Source organism: Eulemur rufifrons, chromosome 8 (assembly GCF_041146395.1).
Source record: "Eulemur rufifrons isolate Redbay chromosome 8, OSU_ERuf_1, whole genome shotgun sequence".
NCBI lineage: Eukaryota > Metazoa > Chordata > Mammalia > Primates > Lemuridae > Eulemur > Eulemur rufifrons.
Window position 1 is genome coordinate 22,083,552 of NC_090990.1, and position 10,983 is coordinate 22,094,534.

The 10,983-nt window shown below is 54.6% G+C and overlaps 2 protein-coding genes and 1 non-coding gene across 3 annotated transcripts; 1 reads left to right on the top strand and 2 right to left on the bottom strand.

Moving 5' to 3' along the window:
• Positions 1 to 5,604: 5,604 nt before the first annotated feature.
• Positions 5,605 to 5,768, bottom strand: LOC138390937 (U1 spliceosomal RNA). The gene has a single exon (XR_011234605.1). It is a non-coding gene; the product is annotated as a U1 spliceosomal RNA (small nuclear RNA).
• A 527-nt stretch (positions 5,769 to 6,295) lies between these two features.
• FAM229A (family with sequence similarity 229 member A) lies at positions 6,296 to 7,436 on the bottom strand. The gene is made up of 3 exons (XM_069477616.1): positions 6,942 to 7,436; positions 6,716 to 6,862; positions 6,296 to 6,561 (listed from the first exon to the last, which is right to left on the bottom strand). Exons 1-3 carry the CDS (start codon positions 7,076 to 7,078, stop codon positions 6,459 to 6,461), a joined length of 387 nt encoding a protein of 128 aa, XP_069333717.1. The 5' UTR covers positions 7,079 to 7,436; the 3' UTR covers positions 6,296 to 6,458.
• Positions 7,437 to 7,489: 53 nt separating this feature from the next.
• On the top strand, positions 7,490 to 9,233 carry TSSK3 (testis specific serine kinase 3). Its single transcript, XM_069477617.1, has 2 exons — positions 7,490 to 7,797; positions 8,516 to 9,233. Exons 1-2 carry the CDS (start codon positions 7,653 to 7,655, stop codon positions 9,175 to 9,177), a joined length of 807 nt encoding a protein of 268 aa, XP_069333718.1. The 5' UTR covers positions 7,490 to 7,652; the 3' UTR covers positions 9,178 to 9,233.
• The last annotated feature ends 1,750 nt before the right edge of the window (positions 9,234 to 10,983 follow it).

Genomic DNA, 10,983 nt, shown 5'->3' on the forward strand with positions numbered 1-10,983 from the left:
GAGGGGGCTCACGGGCAGGAAGTTCCGCTGTCCACTGGAGAAGCCCTTCTCCAGCCCACTCGGACTTCCACCCTCTGCTCACACACCCCTGATGGTCCTCAGGCAGAACTCACACCTCAAAGGTCCCCCTTTCTCCCAGGCTTAGGAGCACCCCGCCACCTGTTTCCCATGGTACTTATTAGTGCCCACCCACCATTCCATGCACTTTTAAATGTCAGCTCGTCAGCCAACTCTAGTTCAGGAGTTCCGATCTGGAGGCCGTGGATGATCTGCTGGGGCTCCAGGGTCCCCTAAATTGTCTGCAAAGTTCTGACACACCCCAAAAGTTAAAAATCCTTGATCAGGTCTAAAAATCCTTTTGCATAAGTGGAAACTGAGGTTCAGAGAGGGGCAGAGAAAAGCCAAAAGTAAAACCCAGGCTTCCTGCAGCTCTGCCTGACCCTACAAAGCTTGTGACAACCCTCCCTGTGCCCTTATCCTGCTCAGAGCATGGGCTTCAGGGCTCGGGGCTTGGAGTTCAGGCTGGGCCCTGCTCCCTGACCCCCTGGGGATCCTGAGGAACGTGCTGGCCCAGCTCCCCTTCCCACACTGCCAGTTTGGGTTATTTCCGCCCCCCCCCCCCAGTGACTCACACTGGCTGCCGGGGAGAGTGGGCAGCTGTTCTGAGCCCCCAGAGCCCAGTACAGGCCCTGACTTGTCCCCCGCCTGCCCCGTTGTGTAGCCATATTTGGGGATCTAGTCTCTTTTCCCTCCTTGAGTAATCTCCTTCCTCTAATCCTTTTCTCTTTTCCCTGTCTTCAACCTCTCCCTCTCTGAAGGCTCCTTCCCATTAGCAAACAAACGGGCTCTAGTCTTTCCTATCTTTGAAAAAAAGATATTTCCTATCTTTGAAAAAAAGAAAGCCCTCCCTCAACTCCTCTTTGCAGCCAACATTCTTGGAAGAACAGTTGTGTACACACGTTTCCACTTCCTTACTCAACCCCTGCAATCTGGCTTCCTCCCCCACCATCCCATAGGAACAGCTCACCAAGGTCACCACTGACCTCCTTGTTGCTAAATGCAAGGGATACTTTCCAGTCTTTATCTGACTTGACCCCGTAGCAGTGTTGACACAGTCAGATACCTCCTCCTATTTAAGATACTTCAGGCCCTTGTTTTTCTGGACACTGTGCACTCTTGATTTTCTTGCTATCTTACTGTTGCTGCTGCTGCAAATTTCTCATGCCTTGCTCACTGCCCAATAATGGTTGTTCCTGGGTCCTCCACGATCTGTCCCAGAGGAGTCTCATCAGTTCCCACACCTGCAGCGTCCAGCTTGTCAGAGACTCACTTCTCTTTTTGAGCCTAGCCCTCCCTCCCACCCCACACCTGCCTCGTGGACCCCTCCGGCTGGATGTCCCACCTCACAGGAAACATGTCCTGAACCTGCCTTCTCTCCCATGTTCCCCAGCTCGGCCATTTCCCAGTTGCCTGAACTTGAAATCCGGGCTTGCTTCTAGACTCTACCCTCCATCTCCCTTTTCATATTCAAGCAGCTATGAAATCGTGTCCTCTCTAGGACATACCTAAAATCCCACTGTTTCTCTCCATTTCCATCACCAACACCTGGTCTGAGGCCCCATCACCTTTCACCTGGGAGGCTGCAGCAGCCTCCTGACTTGCCCCCTGCTGCCACCCTCGATTCCCTATGTGGTCTGTTCCCACAGGGCCGCTGGGGATGTCTTTCCAAAACATGAGCACTGGGCCTGGCGAGGTGGCTCACACCTGTAATCTTAGCACTTTGGGAGGCCGAGACAGGAGGATCGCTTGAGGCCAGGAGTTCAAGACCAGCCTGAGCAACATAGTGAGACCCTGTCTCTACAAAAAAGAGAAAAATTAGCCAGGCTCGGTGTGCCCGCCTGTAGTCCCAGCTGCCTGGGAGGCTGAGGCAGGAGGATCGCTTGAGCCCAGGAGTTGGAGGTTGCAGTGAGCTATGATGACTCCACTGCACTCCAGCCTGAGCAACAAAATAAGACCCTGTCTCAAAAAAACTGAAACAAAAATAAAAAAAAAACCATGAACATGTCCACCTGCACAGTGTCTTCAGCACCAACTTCACTCACGGTACATACTAGTCCCAGAGCTGGGGACATTCCCCACCCCCACATCTTTGCCTGGGTAACTGCTTCTCATCTTTCATGTCAAGCATCAGTTCCTATGAGAGCCATTCCTGACCCCCTGGCCAGGCAGGTGGCTCTGCTATTCCATTTCCTCACAGCACCAGGCCTCTCCTCTGTGGACTTAGCATGCAGCCATTCACTAGCTAGTCTAACTGAGGACTCCTGAGCCCTCCCATTATAGGCCCTGGGGATGTCAGGGTGAGCATGGCCCACCCCCTGCCCTTAATGAATCTGTAGTGTAATGGGGAAGCCAGGCATTCAACATGGATAAAGAAACAGATACACACACAGAAGGCAGCACGGTGGTACCAGCAGGTGTTGTGGGAGCGGGTGGAGGGGTGATCAGGGTGGAGATTGGAGGGGCTGCTGGGCTTGGGAGGGAAGATATTCCAGGCAGAAGGAACAGTGTGCTTCACAGTTTCAAAAATGTTTTGTGAGGAGCTGAGAGATGTCCAATGTGGCTGGACAGGTGATGTGAGGAAGCCATTTATAAGATTTATTTTTGGCCTGGCGCAGTGGCTCACGCCTATAATCCTAGCACTTTGGGAGGCCGAGGTGGGAGGATTGCTTGAGGTCAGGAGTTCGAGACCAGCCTGAGCAAGAGTGAGACCCCGTCTCTACTAAAAAATAGAAGTTAACTGGACAACCAAAAATATATAGAAAAAATTAGCTGGGCATGGTGGCGGATGCCTGCAGTCCCAGCTACTCGGGAGGCTGAGGCAGGAGGATCGCTTAAGCCCAGGAGTTCGAGGTTGCAGTGAGCTAGGCTGACGCCATGGCACTCTAGCCCTGAACAACAGAGTGAGACTCTGTCTCAAAAAAAAAAAAAAAAAAGATTTATTTTTTGTTTGTCTTGTTGTTGTTGAGATGGGGGTCTCACTGTGTTGCCCGGGCTGGCTTTGAACTCCTGGCCTCAAGCGATCCTCTCACCTTGGCCTCCCAAAGAGCTGAGATTACAGGCATGAGACACTGTGCCCGGCATTGAGGTTTAAGTAGGAAAGCGACAGGGTTGGGTTTGTGGTCTTTATGAAATAATTCTGGATCGGAGGAATCAAGCGAGGAAGGAGGCAGGGAGACCCATCGGGGCCTGCTGGGGCTTTCCAGGTGAGTAGTGATGGGGGCCTGACTCAGGTGGCAATGGAACCGGGGCAGGATGAACTGTGGTTGCCTGGGAGGGACTAAAGATGACCTCGGTCCTCCTACCCTAAGGCTGGGTGGGGAGAGGGTAGCAGGAGCTGGGCCACCCATACCTTAGTAGCTTCCAGCCCGTTCTACCTGCTGTGGTCCCTCATCCATCCTCTTTCTTAGAGGAGCAGATGGAGGCCGAAGAGGCAGAAGGCTGCTAAGAAGGCCTAGGACAAGGCAGAGGGGAGGAGAAAAGGGAAGTTGGGCCAGAGTCCGGATGTCATGAGGTTTCAGGGAAAGTGGAATCTGGGGTTTCCTCAGAGCCTGGAAATTCCACTCTCTCTGGCTCTGTCCTGAGATCCCCAAATCCTGAAATACTCAAGCTCTGGGGCCCAGTCCTTGTAAGTCCCAGGGGCCCTCTGGGGGCTCTGAGTCTATATCTGAAGGGCCACAGTCCCCTGACAAGTCCCAAGGTGGTAAGTGGGACACTTGACAGTCTTCCCGTGAGCCGGTCCCAGTGCCGTCACATGTGTGGTCACGTGTAATCCTCACGTAATACAGCACGGAGCTTATCCATCCTCAGTGCACCTGTGAGACTTCAAGGGGTTAAGGACCTTGCACAAATTCACACAGCTAGGATGCGGCAGAGTGAGGATTTGAACCAAGGTTTGACTGACATCAGAGTCTGTGCTTTTAGCTCCTGTGCTATATTAAGCCTGACGACCCCCTGGCTGATTGGCTCAGGAAGGGGAGGAGGCTTTGTGGGGGATCTGCTTGTGGTTGGGGTGGCTGTCCCCCTCTCACATCAAGCAATGCGAAAGGGTAGAGCTGACGTCAATTATTGCCATGGTGATACAGCAACCCTTTCTCTGCCGTCTCCATGGTAACCTGGGGGTCCATCTGTACTTCGCCCCCTCCTTCTAAAAGGGGGTCCCTCAGGGAGGGGCTGGCTAATAAGGTGTCTGAAAAAGAAGTCAGGGAAGGGGATGATCAGAGCATCTCCCTTTGCCTGGCCCTCCCCATTCCTCAGGCCCAGAAAAGAAGGCTGGGACCTGAGGGTCCGGCATTGGGGTCTGGGGACAGCTTTGCCCTCTAGGGTGACAGAGGCAGCTCTGCATTTCCCACCTAGGGATTCCCCTGGAAATGCCCTGCCCTGCCAAGTTCTTAGGCTCCTGAGAAGAATTGCTAGGAAGTTGGCAGAGAGAGGCAAGGGGCTTTCCCCAGCCTCCTCCGGGGCTGGACATCACCCCGCCCCTGGGGACAGTCTGTCTTTCTGGCTCTCTGCTGCCCCTTGAAGCCAAAGGTAGGAGTGGCAGCAGTAGCAGCCTCTCTTGTTTGTCAAGGGCTAGCTTAGCCAGGGATTCCTGCCTGGTGCTGTATATGCAAGCCTTGCTGAAACCTTCCAGCAGGTGTCATTAACCCCATTTTACAGATCTGGATATGGAGGCTCAGAGAGGCTAACTAGCTCGAGGTTGCAGTTAGGAAATAGCAGAATCAGAACTAGAATTTAGACCAGTGGCTTTTCCAGGGGGAAAGAGGAAAAAGAAATAGAGAACAGGATGGAAGAGAATAGAAATAGGTGAGGGAAGGGACCCAGGTAGGGGGTCTGTCATATTCCTTGTTGCCTACAGAGCAAAGTTCACTCCTTAGTCTGGTACTCGAGGGTTTCCTTGATCCAGCTTCTCTTCTGCTGTCTCATCCCTGGATCCCCTGCATTCTGAGCTCTGCAAGGGTAAGGGATCTGTCAGATTCAGGACTGGATTCTCAGCACCTAGCGCGGCCCAGGTAAGTGTTGGTGAAAATTGATTAAATGTGGGCCAGGCACAGTGGCTCATACCTATAATCCTAGGACTCTGGGAGGCTGGGGCGGGAGGATTGTTTGAGCTCAGGAGTTCAAGACTGGCCTGAGCAAGAGCGAGGCCCCGTCTCTACTAAAAGTAGAAAGAAACTATATGGACAACTAAAAATATATAGAGGAAAAATTAGCTGGGCATGATGGCGCATGCCTGTAGTCCCAGCTACTCGGAAGGCTGAGGCAGGAGGATGGCTTGAGCCCAGGAGTTTGAGGTTGCTGTGAGCTAGGCTGACGCCACGGCACTCTAGCCTGGGCAACAGAGTGAGACTCTGTCTCAAAAAAAAAAAAAAAAAAAAAAAGAAAGAAAGAAAGAAAGAAAGAAAATTGATTAAACATAGCGAGGTGTGTGCTAGCATCACCTAACGTGTGGGGGACCCTAGGCAAGTCTCTTAAGGCTTAGTTCCCTTGCCTGTAAAATAGGAAGTTAAGAAACCAAAGAAGTTCTTTGTTTTTTTTTTTTTTTGATGGGAGAGTGCAAAGGCAGTCCCCCACTACCACAAATTATGCAGTCCAGTTTTCCCACACCTGGGGAAATCGCAGTGGGGCAGCACATCCGGAGTGCAATGGATAAGCCTCACCCTGGGAAAACCACCCTGGTGATCATGGCATCGCCCCTGACAGGTAAGTATGAAACCAAAATTTTTCAAACGACTTCTGCCCCAATCTTTTTGTGATCCCATCAGTCCTAGGAGAAACCGAGGCTCAAGATGGCCTGGGCAGCTCCTAACCCCTACAACAAGGCCAGAGGTGCCCAGGGCCACAAAGAACAGGTGGCAGAATCTAATTCCCACTTTGGAGAATTAAATGGACCTGGTGTGGGTGGCCATTCGTTTTGTTCTACATTGTCTACCTCTCCCTCCAATCCCAAGCTATTGTGGGTGGCCAGCGGCCAGCACCAATTTCAGTGGAGAACCAAGGAGAAGGTTAGGGAGGTGGACGAGGGCAGGGCCCGAGGGGAAAGGCTGCCTGGGAAAGGGTGATGACCAGCGAGAAATGGGGGAAGGGAGGTGGCGCCCGGGAGAGTAAGGTGACTGGAAGGGCGGGGCCCCAGGGCCAGGTCCCAGCGAGGAGGCAGCGGATAGGAAAGCGTTTTTGGATGGGGCAGAGCAGCTGGTGGGCCCGATCGGACAGACAGACACACACGGCCAGCCCGGAGTGGAAAGAACAGTTTATGCTGTGCTTTATTAAAATGTGCATCATTCTTTTATTTTAAAATGTGCATCATTGTCTCGTGCTCGGCGCGTGCGACCTCAGCGTGGTGGCCCGCGGAGGGCCTCGTCCCCGCCTGGCTCCCGCGGAGCCGCCGTGCGCGGGCGAACTCAGGTGGCGCGGGCCCGGGGGCTCCCGCCCATGGCCAGGTAGACGTCGATGGGCACGTGCAGCAGCGTCAGACAGTGGCAGCCCGGGCAGCGCCGAAGCGGCCTGGGGAAAGCCGGGCGCGACGCGGGGCGCTGAGGCGGGGGCCCAGCCCATCCTGTTGGGGTGCACCCGGGACCCCCGGGATGCGGGCGTGGATGTGGCTGGGGAGCCCTGGGGTGGAAAGTGGGGCGGAGCGCGGGGCCGCGGGGAGCCTCACCTGACCGGGTTGTGCTCCGTAGCTACCGGCTCCGGGCTGTCCTGGGACTCGGGGGCGGCGGCAAGGCCAGGGGAGTCTCCCGCCTCAATGGGGAATCTTCGACCCTGCGGGGGCTCCTGGGCACTCATGTCCAGGCCCCGGGGCGCTCTGCGCGGGGAGGGCGGTCAGGCCGCTCCCAGGCGGCCGGGCGCCCCCTCCCCGCGCCCGCCCCTGGGCCGTTGCTCACCTGCCGGAGGCCGAGGCCGGTCCCAGGCTGGAAGCAGCTGCCCGAGCCCTGGCCGCGGGAGGACGCTCCGGTCCAGGCGGAGCCGGGCAGGTGTCTGCGGCGCGCCCGGGCCCGGGCGTCGAGGGGGAGGGCTGCATTGTGACCCGGGCTGCGGCGCGCTGACCTCACAGAGCCCGTTCCTCCCGCCGGGGAACCCCGCCAGCGCCGCAGGCCGCCCGGCCACTTAGCACGAGCCGGAGCCCGGAGCTGAAGGCTCTTGCCATGGCGCCTTGAGACCGGGTCGCGCAGCCCCCCGGCCGCTCGATGGGGGCGCAGGAGGCCAGGGCAACGCGCCGGGAGGAATTCCTCGGCCCATGCGGACACCCGGGAGCGCCCTCCCATGCGGGGCTGCCACTCGCTGTCTGGCGCGGGGGCGGCGGTGACTTAACCTGTGCTGGGTTTGGTGGTGGAGGGCAGGTAGGGGCACTGCCCATTTTGGCCAAGGGTCACACAGCATTTACATCACAATTGGGCCAGAGTTTAAAAATGTCTGGTCCTCTCCCTCCCCACCACCCGCGGTTGTGTCCAGACAATGTTCTAGCGCTGGGGGCGGCTGCGGATGAGGTCCTTGGGGGGAAAAGAAGCAGGCCAAGGGCGATGGTGGAGTAGAGCTGCCTCGCAGAGGCAGCATGAGCTGAGAGGGTGATAGGAAGGAAGGAGGCGCTAGACAGCATGGAGGACTTTCTGCTCTCCAATGGGTACCAGCTGGGCAAGACCATTGGGGAAGGGACCTACTCAAAAGTCAAAGAAGCATTTTCCAAAAAACACCAAAGAAAAGTGGCAATTAAAATTATAGACAAGATGGGAGGGCCAGAAGGTGAGCTGGGGCCGCTTTGGAGGAAGGGAGGGCTGGCTGAGGCGGGTGGGTGCTTCCGTGGGTCAGAAAGATCATTCCCTCTTCCCTTCTAGTTGGAGCCTAGCAAAGCCCCCAGATCTGGGGTCTGGGGTAGGTTACTGGGGAACAAAGGGATGCTGGGAGTCCAGGAACATCACACCCAAGATTAAAGTGGCATGAAGGGAAGGATCAGAGCTGGCCAGGCTTCTCCTGTTCCAGGAGGGGAGCAGAGACAGGCAGAGAGGCCACAGCCAGGGCTGGCAGAGGGCAGGAGTTGGCACCAAGGCCGGTGGAGCTGGGGAAAAGGCAAGCAGGGCTCCCTGAGAGCGCTGTGGGTCAGGACACAGGGGTGGGAGGACCTGGCGCACCACCCTGTGGGCAAATCAGGTCTCCTGAGATTCAATGCTTTGTCTAAAAGTCCCCAGAACGTCTTGTTATCTGTGGTCTCACAGACTGCTCACAAATGGTCCCTGAGATTAGCAGGGAGTAGTTCCCTTGAATAATATACTAACTACAAAAATAACAGAAGTGAACAATCTTTGCAATGTTCAAGCAGCTAGACACACTTACGACCATCAAGGGAGGCAAGAAACAAGACCCAGACAAGGTGGGCAGACAAAAGCTGGAAGACAGGAGACAGGAGTGAGGAGTTAGGTCCTCTGCTCTTGATAACCCATCTCTCCTCCCCTTGTTTCCTCAGAGTTTATCCAGAGATTCCTGCCTCGGGAGCTCCAGATCGTCCGCACCCTGGACCACAAGAACATCATCCGGGTGTATGAGATGCTGGAGTCTGCTGACGGGAAAATCTACCTGGTGATGGAGCTGGCTGAGGGAGGGGACGTCTTTGACTGCGTGCTGAATGGAGGGCCACTGCCTGAGAGCCGGGCCAAGGCCCTCTTCCGTCAGATGGTCGAGGCCATCCGCTACTGCCATGGCTGTGGCGTGGCCCACCGGGACCTCAAGTGTGAGAATGCCTTGCTGCAGGGCTTCAACCTGAAGCTGACTGACTTTGGCTTCGCCAAGGTGTTGCCCAAATTGCGCCGGGAGCTGAGCCAGACCTTCTGCGGCAGCACAGCCTATGCCGCCCCCGAGGTGCTGCAGGGCATTCCCCACGATAGCAAGAAGGGTGACGTCTGGAGCATGGGCGTGGTCCTGTATGTCATGCTCTGTGCCAGCCTACCTTTTGACGACACAGACATCCCCAAGATGCTGTGGCAGCAGCAGAAAGGGGTGTCCTTCCCCACTCATCTGGGCATCTCGGCCGAATGCCAGGACCTGCTCAAGAGGCTCCTGGAACCAGATATGATCCTCCGGCCTTCAATTGAAGAAGTTAGTTGGCATCCATGGCTAGCAAGCACTTGATAAAAGCAATGGCAAGTCCTCCCCAATAAAGCAAGGGGAGAAAGCAAACCCAAAAACCTGCTTCTAAAATGGTGATATATATTTTACACTTTAAGTTTACCTTTCCTAAAACTTAACTATACCCTCCCCAGCCTTACTATTCTTTCCCTTTAAATATCTTCATGGAACCAAAGGGCCTTATTCAGACTTCCCTTTTATTATGGCTGACAAGAGATTTCCATACAGGTGTTCAACTAAAGTTAATTAAAATAGACCCCAGAATCATACACACACAGGGGGAGGAGAGGAGAGGAGGAAAATGACCAAGAGCAATTGGAACCACTGTTGCTGCAACTTCCTTTCCAAATAAAAGCAGAAGCATTGGGCAGAAATGGCCTCCTGACTCCTTGTCTTGGTGAGAAGCCTGTTGGGGGCCCTGTTCCCTCCTCACCCCAAAGGCCAAGCTGAACCTGGGAGGAGGACCAGGGACTTCCTCCAGACCCAGGCTATCCCCCAACCCTGCCTCTGGCTCCAAGAGGAAGCCACCCCTGCACAAGCATGTGTCCCACCCTGGCCCAGTGCAGCTGCCGTGGGGAACAAAAACAGATCCCCAGACACCTTCCAACTTCTGTTGAATCACTTTAATGCTGTTAACGGCAAGTCTGTAAAAGGTTCAGGACAAAGTTCTTTTTTCTTTTTTAATTATAAAACTAACAGCTGTTAGAATCTTTTTTTCTTTTTCCTTTTTTTCTTTTCTCGGCTACAAAATACTCTGGGGGAAATGCATTATAATTTAAAATATATAATATTGCACAAACAACCAAAAGGTTAATTAAACTAAAGAAATAATTACAAAGAGAAAAACCCCATCCCATCAAAAAAAAAAAAAAAAAAAAAAGATTCAGCATTCTCTCCATCCCACCCCCTCACTGAAGGTTTGAAGTGGAAGTGACCACCACTCTCTTGGCGTCCCTGACCACGATCCCTTTAAATCACTGGTGAACACACCAGATTATGTACAAGAATCACCACAGCAACATCGTGAAGCACCAGGGTCTCCAGGGATTCCTGCAGCCCCTCATTCCCCCAAGAGAGGTGCAGCTTTACCAGAGTGGAGGGTGAGAGCCACAAAGGCTGGGTCTGTCTTCAGGAAGAAGAGCGTTTGCAGAAGCCCGCTGAGCATCTCAAGGTCGCTCCCAGCACATCCCTTCAAGACGCAGAAGGGTTGAGGCGGAGAAGCTGGGCTCACCGGAGTTGTAAGAACTCTGCTTTGATCACTGCTCTGTACCGCTGGTAGCTGGCTTGTGTCCTAAGCTACAAGGGAGTCGAGGTGGGTAGCTGGTTGGACAAGGTATCCTGCCAGGCAACGCACAGAAGGGCCTGAAGTGGCCCCCTCCCTTCTTGGGGAGGGGAAGAAATGCAAGAGCGGACTACTCTTGCAGGTGGCACAGCTGGGCTAAGGACTTGGGTGCATCTGACATGAAGAAGCCCTAGGAAAGGCATGGGGACGTACCAGCATGGGCTGGAGGAAGGGAAGGAGGTGGGTCACGGTTTGGTCTCTAGATTCTGAACCCCAAGGAACTTTTCCAGGAATGGAAAATGCCTGGGAGGGGGAGATTCTCAAGAGAGGCAAATTTCCCAGAGATGAGTGCCTCTTACCCACTGGGATAGGAACCAAAATGTGTTCGCTCTCCCTGTTTAGCCAGGGGCAGGTGGCTTGGCCATCCTTGCCTGCTTATGGGTGGAGAGAGCGTGTTGTCTTGGCTTCCTCCAAGAGACTGGTGGTTTAGCTTCGGTCTACACAGGCAAAAGGGCCAGAGCTATCCC